The sequence below is a fragment of the Mobula hypostoma genome, chromosome 3 (genome assembly GCF_963921235.1).
Source record: "Mobula hypostoma chromosome 3, sMobHyp1.1, whole genome shotgun sequence".
Lineage (NCBI taxonomy): Eukaryota > Metazoa > Chordata > Chondrichthyes > Myliobatiformes > Myliobatidae > Mobula > Mobula hypostoma.
In genome coordinates this window covers 195,195,641-195,219,876 of record NC_086099.1, presented here as the reverse complement: position 1 = coordinate 195,219,876, position 24,236 = coordinate 195,195,641, and the positions used below count along the sequence as shown (strand labels likewise).

The 24,236-nt window shown below is 41.8% G+C and overlaps 1 protein-coding gene across 4 annotated transcripts in view; it reads left to right on the top strand.

The window, feature by feature from the left end:
• Nucleotides 1-24,236, top strand: part of nrp1a (neuropilin 1a) — a 197,720-nt gene that overhangs the window by 160,431 nt on the left and 13,053 nt on the right. For 3 of the 4 annotated variants that reach the window (XM_063044350.1, XM_063044351.1, XM_063044353.1), the window contains exons 12-13: nt 2,462-2,554; nt 5,210-5,269. In XM_063044350.1, the coding sequence (XP_062900420.1) occupies nt 2,462-2,554; nt 5,210-5,269 (153 nt within the window). The remainder of the gene's footprint in view (nt 1-2,461; nt 2,555-5,209; nt 5,270-24,236) is intronic. The other variant, XM_063044352.1, reaches the window with a different exon arrangement.

The window sequence follows — 24,236 nt, the reverse complement described above, 5'->3', positions numbered from 1 at the left end:
AATCTAGTTTGAAATAATGTGCAAACATGGTAACATTTAGTGACATTTAAAAGTTCAACTCCCAGTGCTGATCTTAAATTCAACTTCAATGAGACCAAAATTAAATACGAGCTCTTCAAGTATTCAGATTACTTCTACAGCTTGTAATAATTGAGACCAAAAAAAAAGATCAGGTACTGTTATTCTAGCTGTCAATACTTCCTGCCTTCTTATTTTAACACAATAAAATAGGTCAGCAGCTAAGTGCTTGTATCCTTTCGATCTGTGTTTTGATAGACTGGTGCAGCCACCAATATTTATGGCTCAACAGTTATTGTAGCTGTTAAACCCACAGATTTTTTACCATTATTTTTCATATTTTTAATCCAAGTTTATATCAGAACACACCCCTGCGTGAGCTGGGCCCTCAGTATCTATGCCCACTACGCTGAGCTTTGCATCACTGAAATAATTGTATAGTTCAGGCCTGTGGAGGATCCTTTTCTTTGGAGACCTATTTGAGTGAGACAGAGTCAGAGAGTTTTAGTAGCAACATGTTCTACCGGGGAAGTAGTGTGACAGTTGCCCAAGCACAGTTCATTGGCCTATTTAATGAGCGTATTAACATTGACAATTATGAACAGATTAAACAATCAGTATGATTGCAGTGCACTCACTCTAACTCTTTACTATATGGTTTATTCCACCTAAATCTTTAAAATCTATTAAATCATGCTGGCGTATTTCTGACATTTCAAAAGCTAATTTCAATTTAACTCCTAGCAATCAAAACTGTCTGCCAGACTGAACAGTCTTATAGCCCAGTATGTCTATGAACTGCAGCTGCTCAAGTGTGAAGTGTTTTCCAATGCTGCTTTCTTGATCCTCACCAATGACATCCATATATTCAGGAAAATAATGAGAGCCTTGACTCCAAAAGGACATAGTGCACTTACCAAAGACTTGATTTTAACCCGGATAACAGCCTTTTTGAGTAAAAGTAATTGACAGGCTCCATGATGTGGATGAGTTAACCAGTGGCCCATGCAGATCAGGATGATTTTTGATTTGATTTCTGATCCAGTGAGTTAACTTACCAGCAGCAAGATGCTTTAGAGAATCACAGAATGAAACATGAACTCTTCAGCTTGTTGGGTCTGAAATGAACCTGTGAACCCGTGTAATGAACTTAGTGCATTCTTGTCTCTAACTACTCACTCCACAAGAGATTTCTTTGTTTCTCTTGCTATTATTGGATCTTTTGCCAATTCCACTCATTCCATGTCCACTGGTCCTCGATAGTTCTTCAGATAGTGGGAATAGTTTCATGAGACGCCAGACATCCCGCCTCTCCCGGAAGTTCTGGGAGTCTCCCGCATATTAATAGTGGCTCCCTAATGCCCACAAATTATATAAGATGTCCCGGAAATCAAATTTTCTGAGAGAGAAAGTGAGCGCGAGAGAGACTACGGGAGCGGGAGAGAGAGAGAGAGAGAGCGAGAGAGAGCGAGCGCGCGTCATGGCAGAGTGTTCCAAAAAAAGAAAATATAAAACGTATGTCACCCCAGATTACCCTAAAGTGTACCCCTGCCTAATAGGGGTCAAAAATAATGACAGTGTTGCTCGCTGCACTGTTTTGCAACAGTGACTTTTCTATTGCCCATGGTGGGTTAAGACTGTAAAAGGCATGTTGAGGTGAGTTTAACAGGTGTCATTTGTTCATTAGCATAGCTAACGTTATTTAAACTAGCTGGCTAGCTGCTAACGAGCTACTCTTTTGCAGACATCCCACCTCTCCCGGAAGTTCCGGGAGTCTCCCGCAGATTGATGGTGCTACCTCCCTGAAATGAGTTTTTGCAGGGTGGGATGTCTGAGACGCACAGCAAGCTTCCCCACACCAGAAGTATGTAATGAATAGGTAACATGATATTTTGCCAATTGTATTTTGGCATGAACACCAGAGCAAATTCCTCTGCTTCCCTGCAAAACATGTTAGTGAGGAACTTTGAGATCATTTTGGTGCAATATCTCACTGAAAGATGAAAGTCTGGTACCACACCAGAATGCCAGCCTATGGTTTATTCTTAAGTCTCTAAAGGGAGGCATAAACTCACAGCCAGTTTGTGGGAGTGCTGACTCACCAGGGGCACTGTAGCTCTAGGTCTCCTTCAACAGGATGCATACCATGGTTTTTGTTCCTACTTCACAACACCAATCCTTGTTGAAGAATGCTATTACAAGCAGCGGGTGAGTATTTTGCTGTGATGTGCAGTGACGCCTGACTCCTCATCTACTTGCTTGTCTGTATTCACCCTGAAGGCTCATGTGCAGATCGTTTCCACTTAAGCAAGATGAATCAGTGGGGGGGGGGGCAGAAGAAGCTGTGTTGAATGGGCCTAATAGTTTTTAATTACATTTAATAAGTATATTAAAATGCATGAGAGTTTTGCAGGTCCTTAATACATTGATCTTTCAATTGCAGTCCCAACAGTTGCTCCAACAATGGACACAGATGAGTGTGACGACGAGCTTGGAAACTGCCACAGTGGAACAGGTGATGGCTTCGACTTTACAGGTGCATAAATCATCCTCCTAACACCATCACTAACCTCCCACATTCATTTCCTTTATGCTATCTTGTTAATAAGCCAAGAATTACTAAAGCAAATCATCTATCATCCAATATGTACAGCTTATCCTTACAAATCTGCTACTATCAACACCTTCCTCCAGCTAATTGGGACTAATGTTTTGGCGTTTGTTATTCCTTACTGGGCACTGTAACACTGCTTTAGAATAAAAAATACACTGCATTAAACTGAAACTGAATCATTTGTTACAGTCTTACAGGCAACACAGTTTTTGCAGTCATATTAACACGTAGTCAAAGCATGCAATCCAAATGAGCCTGAGAGTTTCATGGGAGAAATTTGTCTTTGGCCATGGGTGTTAATCTCACTGCTGCTTCATAGTATCATAGAAACTGATGACAAAGACAGAAACTATTTTGTCCGTTGTGGTCATGACGTCCACAAAAATGAATGTGCATATGTGAGTACAAGCAGCTGCCAGGACTCGTACTTGTGTTTAGCATTAGCAAGAAAGGCAAAAATATGTTTTTTTTTCCCAGCCCTTTCATCTAACTGCCGATGTCAAATCCTGCATTTGACATGGAGAGCTTTGTTTTCTATAAAATAGTTTTAACAAAACGAGCCTGAAGAAGTAACGCGGCCTGGTGACATCGTTCAATCAGTCTGGAGCACAGTATTTAATTAACCCTGACAAAAGTGTCACGTCTCTATTAATTTTCTACTTTGTGCTTCCAGCAATCACTAGCATCAACCCTGTGAGACCATCCCCTCTGATTTACCTTTGTTACTCTCATGTCAATCTGTTCTCGTTTTATGACCCTAAAATACACTGCAACAATTCCAAACTGTGTGTTTTGTTATGTCTGTCATGGCAAGCACAGTGTTAGAAGAGGGTGGGGTTTGGATGATAGTAGGAACACTAGCTGGTACTGCATTGTTCCCCTCCAGTCATAGCTTGGGGTCTGCAGCCTGGCCTGTCGATAATTTGACAATTGTATGCGTGCTTTGCAGTTTCCCTGCTGTGGGGTAGGAATCTCTCCTCGTCTGTGAAATGCAGCATGGTGGAGAATGAGGCTGATTTTATTTTTTAGTGCAGCGGTTTTGAAGGTATCGCTTGGCCCGTGGGTCTGTTGGCGGCCGACAGCGGAATTGTACAGCAGCCGGAGCGAGTGGTTGAAGCAGCTTAAGGTGGCATTGCTTCAGCTGTACACAGCCATGATCTGTAGCTGTTTGCACACCAGTTACACCTTCAACAAATACTGCTTCTGTAGAGAATTTATTTTAGCAAGTCACAGATGGGCAAAAGAAGGGTCAGCCCTTTGTAAATCTGTTACCAGTTCTTTCCAACCAAGGGTGTAGAAACAAAGGGATTGGTTCAAAATTCTTCAAATAGACCACTGCCGATTCAAAGGGAGTATGTAGTCTCGGAGAAACGGTCCCTATACATCATGTCCACATAGCCCCGTGGCGTTGTTGAAATGCAAACGATCTTCACCAGGAGTTACAAGGTTGTTGTTATGCGTGCATACAAAAGATTGGAACTATTGTTTCTTTTATCTGTACGTTAAATTAGGTAGGAAAATAAGTAAATGATAAGAGTTTTAAAGCGATCTCTTTTTTGCTATAATCCTTTTCTCTAATTCAGTTTATCAATTAAGGCCACCAAAGGTTCCAAAAACAGTGGTTTTATTTTGTGAAAGACCAAACCTACCAGTGTGTGGCCTCTTCTACTGCCAAGATGACACCAGTCTTAGGCTGGAGGAGCAACACCTCATATTCTGTCTGGGTAGCCTCGAACCTGACAGCATGAACATCAATTTCTCTAGATCTGATCATTTTCCTCTTCTCTCTTTCCTCTTCTTCTTCTTGTAAAGTTTAATGGCAGTTGGCCCTTCCCTCTTCTTCCATTCCGCATTCTGGTTCCCCTCTTATCTCTTCCCTTCACCTCCCTATAACTTTCCCCTTTGACCCCTCCTCCTTCCCTTCCTCACATGGTGCATTCCCCTCTCCAGTGAGATTCCTTCTTCATCAGCCCTTTACCTTTTCCACCTAGCACCTCCCAGCTTCTCACTTCATTCCTCACTCCCCACCTACCTACATCCCCTCTTACCTGGCTTCACCTACCACCTTCTAGCTTGTACTCCTTATGCTCCCCCATCTTGCTTCAACTTCTACCCTCTTCCTTTCTGGCCCTCAAGAACTGTCTCAACCCAAGATGTCAACTCTTTATTCCTTTCCGTAGATGCCGCCTGACCTGCTGAGATCCTCCAGCATTTCATGCGTGTTCACCTCCCAGTCACTTCTTCCCTCCCCTGGCACCAGCCCCCACACCTTAGTCTTTGTTTCGGCACATGAGCTGAGTTCCTCCGATCCACTGGAGGTATTGCATTATTCATTGCTAATTAAATTGAATGTACAAGAACTCAGAATTCATTCCACAATTATCTTTTAACACTTACTAACAGAATAACCTTCATCCCCTTTCTTCATTGTGGATATGGTGATTTGGAATCCACATCCACAGAGAAAGAGATTCTGCCCAGAGGAAGTGGATCGCTGTATAGTTTGACTACAAGTAACAGCTCCAGAGCCATTTGCATGCTCTACGTCTGATTTGAGATCTTGTAACTGTTTTACAGGTGGTAATACTGCTGTAAGTACAGAGGAACCAACGTTACCTGAGTTACCACTTTTCCCAGGTATGTAGCGTCTGTATTTGAGTTACTGCAGAAATAGTTTAGCATGCTCTTAAATGTTTGTAAGTTAATGGTAGAAAAATGTCAGAGATAGAAATAACAGTCCTTAAAAATGTATTCAGGGCTGAAGGAGGTTTTGATCTTAACTGCTTAGAGATAAGGTCCCAGAGTTTGGCAGGTGAAGTGCTTTTGAGCTTCACATTTGATGGAAGCCCGCTTAACATGATTGAATGAGGTGTCCACTGATCTTTGGCAAAGATTAAAACAGGAGTACTCTGCGAAAATTCACCCTTGTTCTGAGTATAGATTCAACCGCTTCAGAAATGGCCACTCCCCGTCAGTATCGAGGACTGGCAAGGGGAGATGCAGCACAGGTCAGAAGGTGAGAAATGTTCTCCTTCTTTAGTCTTACAATAAACTTCAACTTGACCTCAGGAAAGCAATCACCACAAGACCATAAGACCTTAAGATGTAGGAGTAGAATAAGGCCATTCAGCCCATTGATTCAGCTCCACCATTCCATCATGGCTGATTTATTACCTCTCTCAACTCCATTCTCCTGCCTTCTCCAGTAACTTTTGATACCCTTACTAATCAAGAACTCTTCAACCTCCGCTTTAAATATACCCAACGAGATGGCCTCCACAGCCATCTGCGGCAATGAATTCCACGGATTCACTACCCTCTGACTAAAGAAATTCCTCCTCATCTCTTTTCTAAAAGGACATCCATTCTAAGGCTGTTCCTTCTGGTCTTAGATTTCCCCACTATAGGAAACATCCGCCCGAGTCCACTCTAACTAGGTCTTTCAATATTTGATAGGTCATTCAATATTTGCAAGGCCAGGTTGTTGACTTTGTTTCATAGATCCACTATTGGAAGGAGCAGCAGACCTATGATACTATTGTGATGGAGTAATGACATTCAGTCAACTCCTGGTGGAGTCTCAAACTAACTAATAAAACATTATGTGTGGCTTTCACGAATTCAAAATCAGGTTTTTAGCAGGAAAATTATGGAAAACTAAATATTCACTTTTTATTCCATGGAAATAGATCTTCTCTTTCAAATTATAGGATGTTAGACTCCCAGCAAACTACCATTGACACACTTAATCCATGAAATGTGTGGACTTTGAGTCACATTCACTCTATGAAATGTGACTTACTTTACAAAGAAACTGGGAATCCATAATGTTTAATACTGAAAGTAATTTAATTAAATGATTCACAAACATATCCAAATAACAAGCTCCAAGTTTTTTGTTTATTTGTCACATAAGTATAAAGCTGTCTGCAGTATTGGGTCTGATATATCCACAACGGCCAAAAAATATTCTAATTCTTATTGCCTGATATTGCAAAATTGGGCACGAGAGTGAGAGGTAAAGGAGGAATTAAAAAAAGAATCGCACTTCACAGAAGCTGAGGTTGATAGCAAAGCTACTATGAATTTCAATACTTCTATTTATGTACACAGTTGGCATTTCTTAAAGATATTTAAGTAGCTTTTGCATGCAGCGATTAGCTTCTCCAAAAGAATATACGTTTGTGATTTTATTTCAATTTAAAAAAGATCAAGATACACTCGATGCTGTCAGGTTGCCTTTGTGTTGTGCTCATGTCACAGGTTGTCAGCATGCAGATCTTCCTTCCTGCATGTAATGGCTTGAGGGCAGTGCTGGCAAGGGTCAGCATTTATTGGTCATCCCCAATTGCCCTCGGAGATGGTGCTGGTGAGCCTCCGACTCAAACTCCGGCAGCATATGTGACCCAGCTAGCACTAGGCCAGAAGTACACTCAAAGCATTTGCAACAGCTCATGCCAGTAAGATCTTGTTTTTTCAAAACAAACATAATGTGCAACTCTTTGCGTAACGATCAGGCCTCTAGATCATTTTGACAGGGGAAGAGCACAACAAATAGCTGCAAGTTCTTCATCTGAAAGGAACCACTAGTCCATGAGGAACTGTGGACAGCTCAGTCGGGCAGCCTTCTTCAGGCAGACTGCCACCAGGGAACCAAGCAAATGTGCCCAGAGGTGAACTGAGTGGGGAGGCTGATAATGTCACCTCCTATCATTGTAGCTATTACATCAGTTACATTGACGGGGAAAGCCTCAGGGGATTGTAGGGCAGCACATTAAGAGCAGGGACATAATTTAACAGATCTCCTTGAGCCTCGGTAGGAGCTGGGGTACATTTTTACATTGACTTAAAGTGATGAGACAGCTTCACCTCTCGCAACTGAAAGGAAAAGAGTGGTGTATTTTTCTTAACTGCTCAGTGAAAAGCAAATGAACAAGTCTCCATTTGTCTGTCGCACAATTTGTTGAGCTAGTGTTAGCATTATCACCCGTAATCTCTCAGAAAAATTGTAATGGTGAAGGAGCAAATGGGACTAAAGTAATTGTTTACCGTTCAACACCAGAAATATTGTAGACAGCTGCAGTTTAATATGGAACTCCATTATCCCTGATGACCAGTTCCAGCTATTAAATTAAAAAAGCATTTTTTTCAATTTTCTTCTATAAATCATTGCAGTATCCCCAACTGTTTCTGAACATCATCCATCATCAAGACTCAGGTCTCAGACTTAGTCCTGAGATAGCTCAAAAACCAATTAGACCTTCATAACTTCATAGCTCTAGTTCTATCACCTAAAACAGTGCCTTGCTTAAGAGCACCTTATATTATGACAAAGCCAAACACTGCTTGGATATAGCTTAGTATGTCATATAGGTGAGGTATCCAAGGCCAAGGCACATCACACCACAGGCAGTGTTACCTTATACTGTCCACTGCAGGCTTTGAGTTTGCCTGTGTTTCCTTCCTGTTTTGTATAATTTACACAAACTCCTCTTTCAGCACCCTTCACAGTGCGTGGTGCTCACGTTTCTAACCCGCACCATGGAATGCAGCCAGTAATTTGATCCAGCCCAGTTGGAACATTTTTTTTCAAAGGTCTGGAAAAGGGTCCATAGGTGAGCTGAGGGTAAAAAGTAAACATTGACACAGTAACGGTAGAAGGCTCAGAGGAATGCACTTCACAATGCCCCATCTGCTTTAAAAGGAGTGCTTGTCACAAATTTTATCTCTGCACCGTTATCCTATTCTGGCTCAATATTATAACTTCTTGAATGCTAAATGCAATGACAGCCAAGTAAAAGGATCCCCTAATCTATTCTTGTTTAGAATGAAAATGATTAAGACCCTCAACCATCTCCACATAAGAGTATTAAAGTATTCAGATCAATTTATTGCACTGGTTTTCCACATTATCCGAATGTAAAAAAACTCAAACCGGCTTCACTGATTCAACTGATAAATGTACTTGCTTTAACATTGCCGTCTGCAACAATGCAGTACGACGTTTATCCAAGCCGTAAATCTTTTCAATAGTGTTCCATTCATTTAGAGCTGTGTGATGCCTCAACCTCATTTTATTAGACAGCCTCCCTCTGTTGGAAACCTGCTATTAGAGCCAGTAAGTGTGTGCCTTTGTGCAAATTGTTTTTGTGGAGAGGACTGGTAACACAATGGTGCTAATAGAACAAACGCCACCAATTTGGTAGGTAGGAGGTTTTCAGAAACCACAGTTTAATTTTCTCCATGGCATGCACAACTGAACCCTTGCATTCTTTTATTTTCTGATGCAAATATTCCAGATGACTGCGAACTGTAAACGTCAAATGCTATTGTTCAAATCCAATGCCCTTTTTATTAGAGAATCGTCTTCTCAAACACTGAGCAGAGAATTAGTTGATTGGAATAATGTAATATAGATATTAGCATTTCATTTTTTTGAGGTTCATTCTGTTGTTTTGGACAAACCCCAGACATTCTTCCAAGTAGAATGTGGAATGTTTTTTGGCGGTAAAGACAGGCTATACACAAATGATGTCATAGAGTCATGGAGTCACAGAGTCTTGCACACACAAAGATAGGCCCTTTTGTCCAATTGATCCATACTGGCCAAGCTGGATATGACCTACATCTCTTCATACCTTTCCTGTCCGTGTACCTGTTCAACTACCTTTTGATTATATTAGCAAAATGGTGTAGCATGCTCGATGGTCTGAAAAGCCTATTCAGTATCATATGGGTGTTCTGCTTCCTATAGAAGTTAATTTACCCCCCCCCCAATGTAGAGGGAGGAAAATATGGTGGAATTTATGTACAAATAGCACCAGAACCAAAGCCCAGGGCATAAATGGAATCAAATGATCTGAATCATGAGATCACAGGAAGATTACACTGCAGGTGCAGTCCATTCATTCTATCAATTCTACATGCCAATTCTATGCAGCAACAAGCCACTCGTTATACTTTCCATGTCCTTTCACTCTAAACCCTATTTTTTTCCTTTCTGATGCTTATCTAGTTTTCTTTTGAATGCCACAATTTAATCTGTCTTCACTTAGCAGTGCACACTGAATTCTAATTACACGTTCATAAAAAACAATTTTTCCTTATGATTTTAATACCTCTATCATATCTTCCACTGTCCCAATGAGTGTGACCCTAGTAGATCCAAGTAATTAAGGTCCTCCAACTCTGGAACAATTTCTCTAAATTGCTTCAGTACCCGTGGCCTTCATACTGCCTTGAAGTTTCTCAACAGAAAAGGACAGAGTTCTCCAGTAGATGCCAAATCATAAGCTCATTTTCCTTGCCTTGCTTTTGGTCCACCAATCTATAAAGCTCATGATCCCTAGTGCGTTTTAAACAGCTTTCTCAACTTGACTTTACCCTTTCAATCATTCATACACACTCATCCCTAGATCTCTGTACACCTGCTCGTTTTCGTCTATTGGCCCTACCAAAATGTATCATTTTTCTGTGTTAATTCTCTTTGGCCACTTCTCCACCCGTTCCACCAGCCTGTCTATACACACTTGAAGTCTTTTGCTATCCTCCTCACAGATCACAACGTTTTCAGGTTTGCTAAGTAATGGGTTCCGGGTTATGAAATAATCATCGCATGAGTGACTTGGTTTTGCCAGTGCCAGTGTATATAGGTCATAGCAGACTCTCAAATCATTTGCATTATTATATATTCACTGCGTAAGATACTTGAAACTTTGGATAACATGTTAGAAGAAGTGTTTGCTGACCATTAGACTTGCTCATTAATTTTCAGGGTGTAACTAGACAACCAACTCCAGTATAATTGCACATTTTTATAAGACTAAATACAACCAGCTGACAATGCATAGAATACAGAACATAAAACGGCAAAGTGCAGTACAGGCCTTTCAGCCCACGATGCTGTGCTGACCCTTTAAACTACCCCAGGATCAATCCGACCCTTCTGTCCCACATAGCCCTTCACTCTTCATTAATGCAATGGCATTATGATTAGATCATCAGTGGGAGCTTGCTTTTCTTCTATGAGGTAAGTGGTTCAAGATTAAGTAGATAATGACATTTCACTTACCAAGAATGACATAGGAACATAGAATACAAAACCAAAGTGTGTTAGAATTTAGATATCACTGGTTAAGTCTTATTGGTACTGGAGTGTTGTAGATAACTTCAGGCAGAATAGCTCAGGAAAGATTAAAAAAAAAGACAGAAGGAGTATAGAGGAAGCTTAACAGGATATTACTAACAAAGAGGGACTTCAAATGAAGACTAATTAGAAAAATTAGGACAGTCCTCCTTTGACAAGATTAATAGCAGCTTCCAAGACGATTAGCAATTTTGAAGGCATTTACATAAAAATACTATAATGCCTCTAAAATTGCAGTCTATGTATACAATACTATGCAGTCTCAGTATCCAAATATTAATAATTTAAATCAATTGATGGAACCTATCCAGACTTTATCTTTTACCCAGCAAGGTCCTGTGATCTGACAACATATTCCCTGGAAAAAGGTGAAAATTGGTCCCATATATAGGCTTTAAAAAGTGGTTGGAAGCTTAGTTGAAGCTGAGCAACCAACTGTACATGATTATGAAAAAACAGCAGTGGTCTCGGGACTAGGTAACTCTTCCAAATTCACAGCACAGGCATCAGTGGCCAAGTACTTTCCTCTTATCCCGAATGTTTTAACAAAGAAGGCAAAGGAGAGAGAATGTTAATTTTCACACTCTTAAATCTAAAAGAGGGTGCCCAACAGGCAGATGTACTTTCGAGATGTACCCAAGTTATTCCTCTCTGGAGAAGCCACACTGAGTTTCATTCTTGAAACGAGTCCCCGCAGAGAGTGGCAATCAGCTGCTTTGTGCATTCTGCATTTACAGACATTGCAGGTTTGTGTTTACGTTGTAACATCTACTTCTAAGATCCATTGACCAATTTAATCCCATTTAATAAGTTAATGCCCCTCTGGTTATTTGGAAAGTGTTGTAAACCCAGTTGTTGCATTAGTTCTGCCATGTCTGAGCCCGTTAGGGACTAGGTTGACGGTTACGCTTTCTCATCCAGCTATTGACAAAGCTTATTAAAGGATGTGTACAGTGTGTGCCACGCATCAGATAAGATTGCAATGTGCAGTATTAGTAATAATGACCTTTGAATAACTTGGTGTGTATTCAGACAGAGAAACTGTAAATCAGCACATTCCATTGTTACCATTGTCACATAACCCGAACATGGTGCCAAAGTGTGTTTGTCCATGGACACCCCAGCAGTAACCCCTTTGGAATGCAAGGGTTCATTAATTCCTGTAATCTAGTAAAAGTGAGAATGTGCTCGATAGCTCGTGAACTACCCCCAACCCTAAATGAGTCCGGGTCATTAAAGGGACATCAGCGTGCCTTGAGGGAGTTTTGGCGTTGTTCCTGGAGTTACTACCAACTGCAAAATACAATCACTGCTGTCGCACTGAAGGCCAGGAAAGCAGCCACTGCAGCATATGTGGAGTCCGCTGCGTGCACACTGACCTGATCATCTGCCAGCCCTTACATTTTAAAGCAACTATGTGTTTGAACACAGTTACAGTCCTGCCATTGTCTACAAAACAGGCAAAACGGCAATAGACAGAGTTCTTGTAAACTTTTGAAACAGTATATCCAAAATCAAAGACTTAAACGAAAGGGGATTAAGTGCCAGTATGTTTCAATGTACCTGTGATAAATATATCCAAACCTGAATTTCTGCAGAATGCTAATGGTATGAAAGCGACGAGGAAAGATTTCCATCTATGTCACTCCATTGTCAAGTTCAGGACATTTTTAGAGGCTTTGCAGCCTGTGTTGTATTTTATGGTATGGTCACTTCGGCAACATAGGAAATGAGCAGCCAATTTATACACAACAAGCTCCAAGCTCCAAAATACAGCAACTGACATTAATCAGCTAGTCTGTTTTAAATGAAGGGGTAGGTATTTTAACTCCTCCGCAGTTTGTTTACTTATTTTATTTAGAGATACAGGGCTGACCAGGCCCTTCCAGCCCAACGAGCTGTGCTACCCACCTATTTAACAGTAAATCAGCCTTGGTGGAATGGCAGTGCAGACTGGATGGGCTGAATGGCCTAACTCTGCTCCTAGGCTTATATATTTATTGAGATACAGCACGGAATAGGCTGCGCCGCCCAGCAACCCCTGACTAGCCTAATCACAGGACAATTTACAATGACCAATTAAGCTAATAACTGGTTCATCTTTGTACTGTGGGAAGAAACCAGAACACCCAGAGGAAACCCACACAGTCATGGGGACAACTCCTTACAGACGACGCTGGAACTGAACCCTGAATTCCGACACCCCAAGCTATAATAGCATTGCACTGACCACTATGTTTCTAGACTTCCTGACATCTTGTGCAAAATGGCAGCACCATGCACTGCTCTTTTAACATCAGAATTTAGACTCCTGTGCTTGGAGTTCCTGGGGTATTAAGCCTTTGATTTTCTGGCTTACAACACAAGAGCCCTAGCAACCTGACCATTAGGCAGGCACGTTTTTTGCCAGCTTTAGGAGTAATGGTTGACTCTCCCCTGCCCTCTCATAGTGGGAAGTGTTTTCAGAGTAGTGCAATGTGAACAAAGAATATTTCTTCAACCTACAAGTCAGGGCTTGGTCAAGAGTTTATGCCAGTTTAATCCAACTACTGAAGAAGTGTTTTGTGCGAACCACGCTTCTGAAATATCTGATTAGCTGTAAGTTCGTGCATCACTCCCTTTGAGGAGTTAATTTTCTATGCCATGAAATTTTCTTTTTTTAAAATTTTGCCACGTCACTGTTGTGCCAGAAGCATCAACTGTGTGGTTGGTGAGATTAAAGTATCACTCCCAGCACATTCAAATTCCAGTAAGCAATACTCAACAGTAATGCAAAGTAGTCTCTCCCATATGTCTATCTGCTTGTTTTAGATAGGGAAGCAATTTCTTACTGAAATGCACTAGAAAAGCCTCCAGTCAACCCACAATCCACAGAAACAATGTCGCTCTGACTGGATTCCAGCTCTCCGTTGCCCCCTAGTGTCCGGAAAAGACAAGCCGGGAAAAGACACTTTCCCTAAGGACATGGATGAGCGAAACTGTTAATTTGAAAACTTATAACAAGGTACATGCAATTCTCAGTGCATTTGGGGAAGAAACAACCTGCACTTGATAGTTATTGTACCTAGAATTTTTCATTGAAGTTTCCTTCAACATGTTGCTGACAGTTATAATTAAGGGTGTCAAAAAATTTTCCTTGCAGCAGGAAATATACATTTAGAAATTAGGATCTCTGATAGCTAGCAAACACATTTAACAGGTTTGCTGACATTTCTCTGCCCTATTTATGAGGTAGGTGGCAATAGTTATTATGGTTTTCTACCTCCGCCACAGAGCAATCATATGAATATCTTACCAATAAGATCATTGTTTCTCCAATAACATAGATGTCACATCCTCCCTATATATATGCAAGTACAAATGGGATATAGCACTATGAACATTATAAACTGAGCACCATTGGTTATTTCATAAAACCATAAGGCATAGAAGCAGAATTAAGCCATTTGGCCCATCAAGTCTGTTTCGCTTTTCAGTCATGGCTGATCCTTTTTTCCCCTCCTCAACCCCACTACCCAGCCTTCCCCCTCTAACCTTTGATGCTGTGTCCAATCAAGAATCTACCAAGTTTTGCCTTAAATACACCCAATGACCTGGCCTCCACAACTGCCTCTGGTAAAAAATTTCACAAATTCACCACCTTCTGGCTAAGGAAATTTCTCCGCATCTCTGTTTTAAATGGGTGCCCCTCTATCCTGCGGCTATGCTCTCTTGTCCTAGACTCCCCCACCATGGGAAAAATTTTTCCACATCTACTCTGTCTAGGCCTTTCAACATTTGAAAGGTTTCAATCGGAACTCCCCTCATCCTTCTAAATCTCTACGAGTACAGACCCAGAGCCATCAAACGTTCCACCTATGATAACATTTTCATTCCCTGCATCATAGAAACATAGAAACATAGAAAATAGGTGCAGGAGTAGGCCATTCGGCCCTTCGAGCCTGCCCACCATTTATTATGATCGTGGCTGATCATCCAACTCAGAACCCCTCCTTGTGAACCTCTTCTGAACCCTCTTAAATGCCAGCAGATCTTTTCTTAGATAAGGAAATCAAAACTGTTCACAATACTCAAGGTGAGGCCTCACCAGTGCCTTGTAAATCCTCAGCCCACATCCCTGCTCTTATATTCGACACCTCTTGAAATGAATGCTAACATGGCATTTGCCTTCCTCACCACCGACTCTACCTGGAGCCTGTATCTGCTGGCATCATGCATTGTTTTCAGGCTATAAAGAAAACCAACAAGCTGCTTAAGGGTCTCAAAATCAAACCATTGAGAAGTTTGTGAAGTTTCTATTTCCCTGATATGAAATACGTATTCCCACCCAATAATACATAGGTATACAGAGTATGTATGCCGTATGCAACTGTATTCTCCTTGAGATTCATTTTCTTGCAGACATTCGCAATAGAACAAAAAAAAACAATAGAATCAATGAAACACTGCGCATGACGGACAAAAAACAAATGTGCAAAAGAAGACAAACTGTGCAAACACAAAAAAGAAACAAATAGTACTAATAATAAATAAGTAACTAAATAAATAATACTGAGAACATGAGTTGTAAAGTCTTTGAAAGTGAGTTCATAGGTTGTGGTATCAGTTCAGTGTTGTGGTAAGTGAAGTTATCCATCAGGAGCCTCGTGGTTGAAGGGTAATAGCTGTTCCTGTTCCTGAGCCTGATGATGTGGGACCTAAGGCTCCAGCAGGTTGAAGGAATGCCCTCCTACTTATTTTAAGTTCAGAAGGCTAAAGGCATGAGCCTTGTTTTAAAGTTTCTCTCTGGTACACTGCATTCGCTTAACCAGCTCAGTTCACAAAAGGACCATGAGTTTGAAATTCAATTGCACCTGTTTTTTTGTACAGTTCAACAAAGCTACCTTTTGCATTACACCAAACCAGGTCCCCTGCTGAAGAGGGTGCGATCAATTAAAGAAGGTACTTGAAACAGTTTCCCACCAACAAACAAGAGCCCAAATGGGCCTTATATACTTCTATATGGACCTCATTCAAATTTGTGCAGTTTCCTATCACTTCGGATGGTAGCAACCAGAGTAAGCTTCAGCCTTAAAGCAAAGCTTCCATGGTGGCACAGCAAATAGAGGTGCATTTTGGCAAGTTAAACTAGGCAGAATATATACAGTGAATGGCAGGGCCCTGGGGATTGTTGCTGAAACCTTGACCTTGGGGTACAAGTATACGAGTTCCTGGAAGTGGCAATGTAGGTAGCCAGAGTGGTGTAGAAGGCTCACGGTGTGCTTGCCTTTTACTGGATATTTAATAGATATAAGATTTGGGATATCATATGACAGTTGAACAAAACTTAGGTTAGGCTGCACTTACAGGATTGTGTGCAGTTGTGGTTGTCGTCCTGTAGGAATGACCCTGTTGAAGTTAGAGAGGTTGTAGAAGAAATCCACAAGGAGGATGCCTCGATTAAAGGGTCCGAGTGGTGAGGAGGAATTGGATAGACTGGGTATGTTCTTTATTCTGGAGTGAAAGAAGCTGAGCGGTGACATGACTGAGGCAGATAAAGTTATAAGAGACATAGATAGGGTAGATAGATTCTGCAGAGGCAAAGGTTTATGATGAGAGGTTAGTGTTTTTAAGGGGGTCTGAGGAGTGTATTTTTCTTGCAAAGAGTATCTGGCATCTGCAATAAGCTCCTGGAGTAGGTAGGAATAGTAACAATGTTGAAGTTGCATCTGCACAAGGATTTGAATGAGCATTGCATAGAGGGATAGAACATGGGGCCAGTGAAATAGATGCGGGCTCAATTCTAACATTTAATGGAAGTTTGGATAACTACATGGATGAAGAGCCTGGAGGGTCATAGTATGGGTGCAATTAAATGGGACAAGGCACAGGACCATGTATACTTTGATAATAAGTTTACTTTGAACTTTGAACTTAATGTATGCTGAAGTTGCCAAAAGGCTCAGAAAATGACACGCTTCCCTGCAAACATAAGGTCAGGGGGTATGTCAGCGTAGAGCGAGCACAATCCAGAACTTTGCTCAAGGTGCTCAGTGAATCTGCTGCCCTATTCCTATCCAGTCTACTCATCGTACAACAGTACAGTCAACACAAGATGCTTGCATTGTGTTGGTCACCGAGCTTCATATTGTTCTCAGTCAGAGCGGCTGCTGAGAAATCAGTGGAAACAAAGGCAGTGATAATAAACCACTCCCACTCCTCTGATGCAGCTAATGCCAGCAGTGATTTCCAACATCTACCTGATAAACAGATGTGAGCGAGCATGCCCACTTTCTGCCCACTAAAGCCAGACTGCAATACCCTCATTCTGGTGATTACTTCCGTAAACCTGTGAGCAGATATTTTTTATTTGGAGATATTTCTTCATGTGAGGCACATTAATCCTGATTCAATGAGAGAGGGCATTGGAATGCAAATTCTTTGATTCACTGTTTTACCGACATATATTATTGGAATAAGGTTACAGGGGACCAGGCCCTTCAGCCTCCCAAGTTTGAGCTGACTATCAAGCACATGGATCCTGTACTAACCCCACTTTGTTGTCCCCATATTCCACACTGACGCCATTCTACAAATGTGCAGTAGAGAGCATCCTAGCAAGCTGTATCACTGCTTGATACAAAAACTGCCCTGCAGCGGACAGCAAGGCTCTGCAACGGGCAGTTGAAACTGCCCAATGCATCACTGGCACCAGCCTACCCACCGTCAAGGATATGTATACAGAAAGGTGTAGAAAAGGGCCAGTAAAATCACTAAAGATCCCACACATCCTGCTCTTGGACTGTTTGACCAACTTCCAGTAGGGAGGAGAACGACCAGACTCAAAACCAGTTACGTTCACCAGGCAGTAAGGCTGATAACACCTCCACCCACTAACTCCTCACTACTCCATTATTCCCCGTCATCCACCTTATGTACAGCCTAGAGTCATGTTATAGGCATACACTTAATCTATCTACAGCAGGGGTCCCCAACTGTTTTTGCACTGCAGACCGGTTTAATATTGACAATATTCTTGCGGACCAACCGCCGGGGGTGGGGGGGGGGGCGTGGGGTAGTGTTCAAGTAGGGTTAAACTCACCTCAACATGTCTTTTTTAGGGTTGCCAAGTTTCTCACTCCCAAATAAGGGACAAAAGTAGCAGTCAAATCCCGGGGACACTTTACCCCAGGAAAGACTACCATGACCATGAAGCCTTGCGCGGGCACCTGTGTGCGCATGCATGACGTGCGCATGTGATGTGCGTGTACGTGCCGATTTTTTCCCCCACAAATCGGTTTTGCCTTCATCTTCCCGACTATACTGTACATACATTATTTCTACTTTATATAGGCTGTGTATTTATAGACAATAGACAATAGGTGCAGGAGTAGGCCATTCAGCCCTTCGAGCCAGCACTGCCATTCACTGTGATCATGGCTGATCATCCACAATCAGTATCCGGTTCCTCCTGCCTTATCCCCATAACCTTTGATTCTGCTATCTTTAAGAGCTCTATCCATCTCTTTCTTGAAAGCATCCAGAGACTTGTCCTCCACAGCCTTCTGGGGCAGAGCATTCCATACATCCACCACTCTCTGGGTGAAAAAGTTTTTCCTCAACTCCGTTCTAAATGGCCTACCCCTAATTCTTAAACTGTGGCCTCTGGTTCTGGACTCACCAATCAGTGGGAACATGCTTCCTGCCTGCAGTGTGTCCAATCCCTTAATAATCTTATATGTTTCAATAAGATCCCCTCTCAGCCTTCTAAATTCCAGAGTATACAAGCCCAGTCACTCCAATCTTTCAACATATGACAGTCCCGCCATCCCGGGAATTAACCTTGTGAATCTACGCTGCACTCCCTCAATAGCAAGAATGTCCTTCCTCAAATTTGGAGACCAAAACTGCACACAGTACTCCAGGTGTGGTCTCACCAGGGCCCTGTACAGCTGCAGAAGGACCTCTTTGCTCTTATACTCAATTCCCCTTGTTATGAAGGCCAGCATGCCATTAGCTTTCTTCACTGCCTGCTGTACTTGTATGCTTGCTTTCAGTGACTGATGTACAAGAACTCCTAGATCTCGTTGTGCTTCCCCTTTTCCTAACTTGACTCCATTTAGATAATAATCTGCCTTCCTGTTCTTACCACCAAAGTGGATAACCTCACATTTATCCACATTAAACTGCATCTGCCATGCATCTGCCCACTCACCCAGCCTGTCCAAGTCACCCTGCATTCTCATAACATCCTCCTCACATTTCACACTGCCACCCAGCTTTGTGTCATTGGCAAATTTGCTAATGTTACTTTTAATTCCCTCATCTAAATCATTAATATATATTGTAAACAGCTGCGGTCCCAGCACTGAACCCTGCGGTACCCCACTGGTCACCGCCTGCCATTCCAAAAGGGACCCATTAATCGCTACTCTTTGTTTTCTGTCAGCTAGCCAATTTTCAATCCATGTCAGTACTCTGCCCCCAATACCATGTGCCCTAATTTTGCCCACTAATTTCCTATGTGGGACTTTATCAAAGGCTTTCTGAAAGTCCAAGTACACTACATCCACTGGCTCTCCCTTGTCCATTTTCATAGTTATATCCTCAAAAAATTCCAGAAGATTAGTCAAGCACGATTTCTCCTTCATAAATCCATGCTGACTGGGACCAATCCTGTTACTACTATCCAGGTGTGTTGTAATTTCATCTTTTATAATTGACTCCAGCATCTTTCCCACCACTGACGTCAGGCTAACCGGGTCTATAATTCCCTGTTTTCTCTCTTCCTCCCTTCTTGAAGAGAGGGACAACACTAGCCACCCTTCAATCCACAGGAACTGATCCTGAATCTATAGAACATTGGAAAATGATTACCAATGCGTCCACGATTTCTAAAGCCACCTCCTTAAGTACCCTGGGATGCAGACCATCAGGACCGGGGACTTATCAGCCTTCAGACCCAACAGCCTATCCAAGACCATTTCCTGCCTAATATAAATTTCCTTCAATTCATCCATTACCCTAGGTCCTTTGGCTACTATTATATCTGGGATATTGTTTGTGTCTTCCCCAGTGAAGACAGATCCAAAGTACCTGTTCAACTCGTCTGCCATTTCCTTGTTCCCCATAATAAATTCACCGGCTTCTGTCTTCAAGGGCCCAATTTTGGTCTTAACTATTTTTTTCCTTTTCACATACCTAAAGAAGCTTTTACTATCCTCCTTTATATTCTTGGCTAGTTTACCTTCGTACCTCATTTTTTTCTCTGCGTATTGCCTTTTTAGTTACCTTCTGTTGCTCTTTAAAAATTTCCCAATCCTCCGGCTTCCCACTCGTCTTTGCTATGTTATACTTCTTCTCTTTTATTTTTATACTGTCCATTACTCCCCTTGTCAGCCACGGCCTCCCCTTACTCCCCTTAGGATCTTTCTTCCTCTTTGGAACAAACTGATCCTGCACCTTCCACGTTATTCCCAGAAACACTTGCCATTGCTGTTCCACTGTCATCCCTGCTAGGGTATTGTTCCATTGAACTTTAGCCAGCTCCTCCCTCATAGCACCATAGTTCCCTTTGTTCAACTGTAATACTGACACTTCCAAGTTTCCCTTCTCCCTCTCAAATTGTAGATTAAAACTTATCAAATTATGGTCATTACCTCCTAATGGCTCCTTTACCTCGAGGTCCCTGATCAAATCCGGTTCATTGCACAACACTAAATCTAGAATTGCGTTCTCTCTGGTAGGCTCCAGTACAAGCTGTCCTAAGAATCCATCTCGGAAGAACTCCACAAACTCCCTTTCTTGGGGTCCAGTACCAACCTGATTCCTCCAGTCTACCTGCATATTGAAGTCCCCCATAACAACTGTAGCATTACCTTTGCGACATGCCAATTTTAACTTTTGATTCAACTTACAGCCTACATCCAGACTACTGTTTGGGGGCCTGTAGATAACTCCCATTAGGGTCTTTCTACCCTTAGAATTTCTCGGTTCTATCCATACTAACTCTATGTCTCCTGATTTTATGTCCCCCCTCACAAGGGGCTGAATATCATTCCTCCCCAACAGAGCCACCCCACACCCCTCTGCCCATCAGTCTGTCCTTTTGATAGGACGTATACCCTTGAATATTCATTTCCCAGGCCCTGTCCACTTGAAGCCATGTCTCTGTTATTCCCACAACATCATACCAATTTCCAACTGAGCCTCAAGCTCATCTACTTTATTTCTTATACTCCGTGCATTCATGTATAATACTTTTAATTCATTACTCCCCTCACCTCCCATTTCAATTCCTATTTCACTTGGCCATACTGTACGATCCCTTCTTGAGCTTTCTGCTCTGTTGATTCTGCTGTCTTTCTTAACTTTCCTTATTCTCACTTTCCCTTTATCTCCATCCTTATATTTCCAGTTCATCCCCTCCCCCCCACTACTTAGTTTAAACACACCCGTGTTGCAGAGGCAAACCTGCCTGCCAGAATGCTGGTGTCCCGCTTATTAAGGTGCAACCCGTCCCTTTCGTACAATTCATCCTTACCCCGAAACATACCCCAGTGGTCCAAGAACGTAAATCCTTGCTTCCTGCGCCAGTTCCTCAGCCACACATTCAGATCCATTATCCATTTTGTCATATCATTCCTGCTTTTACAATGTTAGTGTTATTTATTTTCGGTTTTATGTGTTATTTGGTACGATCTGTTAGGTCATTTTTTGTGTCTGAGAATGCTCAAAAATTTTTCCCATATAAATTAATGGTAATTGCTTCTTCGCTTCACGCCATTTCGGCACGAAAGGTTTCATAGGAACGCTGTACCTTAGCGGGGGAAATACAGGACAAACCAATTTAGCCCAATTTCCGAGATGTCCCGGCAAATACGAGACAGTTGGCAATCCTATGTTCAAGTTCAACAGTGCGTGACAGGGAATGAGGAAAGGTGCAGCTGACTCATATTGTTTCCTCACGGCCCGGTAGCACATGCTTTGCGACCCGGTACCGGTCCGTGGCCCAGTGGTTGGGGACCGCTGATCTACAGTATATAAGCTACTTATCTTATGTATTTATATTTATTGTATGTTTTTTGTTAATATTATTGTGTTCTTTATATTTTGTGTTTGTTTTTTGTGCTGCATTGGATTCGGAGTAACAATTACTTCATTCTCCTTACACTTGTGTGCAGGAAATGACATTAAATAATCTTGAATCTCAAATAAGCCGCCCCTAAATTCTACCACTCCTGTGCACCACAGGGGCAATTTAAAATGGCCAATTAACTTACTAACCAGCATGCTCTTTGGGATGTAGGGGAAACCATATCATCCCAACAGAGAAGATGCAATCTTCACCTGGATAGGACCGGACCTCAGGACTGAATGCAGGTTGTTGCAGCTGAAAACCAGCACAGTGTGCATTTACATTTTATTCATTTGTTTATATTTAATTGTAAGCATTTAGCAAAACAGAGCAAATCTTCATATTTATATTTACAACCTGAGTAATAGAATTAGTGTGTAGGTGGAAATTCTGGGTTAATGATTGACATTTTCAGTCAGTAGTACTAGTGGACTGTTGAATAATTAAACCTTTACTAGTGAGTTCCTTGTTCTGCACCACATCATGACCAAAGGAATTCTCATTCCAGTATATTATGTGGTCAGTTTTCCTGGTGGCCCATTAGCTGATTGGTTTAGATTTATGAGTCTGCACAACAGGAAACTATAGAGCTATCCTCACTCTCCTATTGACAGCACAGGGAGACTCTAAGAAGCTGTAATCACCAAAGGAGTGAAGGTCAAGGAAGATCTAATTAGGTTTAAAACAGAAAAAATGAAAGGAATTTTCCCCACTGATCAGTAAATCAGCTAAGGGTGGATGGGATGCCATAAATCTGGATCACTTCTAAATACAGCAAAGAGGAAGTTAGTAGATATTTTTGCTTTACACAAACATTTATTTGAGGCTGGAATGAATTATCATCAGTGGCCATCAAAACCAAGGCATCACAACATTTAGGAGGAGATTAAATAAACAGCTGATGAAGAAATGTAGTTTCCTAGCTTCACTTCTGCTTTTTCATTTATTATGATCTGGGACTCCTGGTTACAAAATATCTGGTTTTAGACCGTAAGGCCATAGGAGCAGAATTAGGCCACTCAGCACATCAAGTCTGGTCTGCATGATTTTGCTGTACATATTTTAGCGAATATGTGCAAGAAAATCATGCTTTTAAACAATTGTGAGCTGAATTCTGGCTTCTCCAGGCTGTGACATTTGACTGTATCCCGGCAGAACGCAGCGAAATCTTCACGTGCTCTCTGGCACCATCAGCCTTCCTTAGTAGTTACCGAGAGAAATAGTAAAAATAACCTCACCCGTCGATGGAATATGGTGCATTGAGGCAAGGAAAGGCCAAGTTTGAACCTCCAACGAAAATCAATGAAAATCTATAACACTGAATTTGTACCATGGATCCATTTGTGGTTACCATGGTAATGTTTGACTTTACAGTCGCATAGTCTCCATTCTTGTGAGTTGACTGAAATCTCACACCTTGATTGAGCAGAGTTTACAAAACAAAATCAATAGCAGCTGGGGTCCTGAGAAAGGCTTGTGGCATTCCCTACAGGCCGTCTATCAAATAGAATACATGATCTTCCCATCACAACTCTGGTTTTGTTCCAGGTAGTCAAAGTCTGGTGTATTGCCATATGCACAAGTGCATTGAAAATCTTAATTGTAGCAGCATTGCAAGCTCATAACATCATACTAGAATTGGAATTGCTTTATAATTGTCACATGTACCGAGATACAGTGAAAAGCTTGTGCGTACAGTTCGGATTATTACTCAATGCATTGAGGTAGGACAAGGTAAAGCAATAACAATGCAGAATAAAGTGCAATGCAAGACCATAACGACATAGACTGTGAGGTGAAGAGTCCATCTTATTGTACCAGGGAATTATTCAATAGCCTTATAGCAGCAGGATAGAAGCTGTGCCTGGCCCTGGTAGTATGTGCTTGCAGGCTTCTGGACAATAGAAGAGGGGAGAAGACTGAATGTCTGGGGTTGGTGGGGTCTCTTATTATGCTGGGGTAGCGAGAAGCAGCATTTACAAAAAAAACATAAATGCGAATTATACCCAGTTTTTTCAAGAAAGAACACAAGTAGAACAAAAATGAAGTCCATTTTAGTGCAAAATGGTTAGTGTTGTAGTGATACTTGGTTCAAGAACCAAGTGGCTGAGCGGAAGCAGCTGATCTTGATCCTAGTGGTGTGGGACGTTAGGCTACTGGTACCTCCTGGCCAATGATAGCTGTGAGAAGATGGCATGGCCCAGATGGTGGGTTTCTTTGATGAGGGAAGATGCCTTCTTGAAACAGCACCTCTTGTAGATGCACCCATACAATCCACTGAATCTCCAGAATCTGTTGAAGTTTGTTAGAAGGCTATTCTTATATTTTGGTGTTTTGAGCTA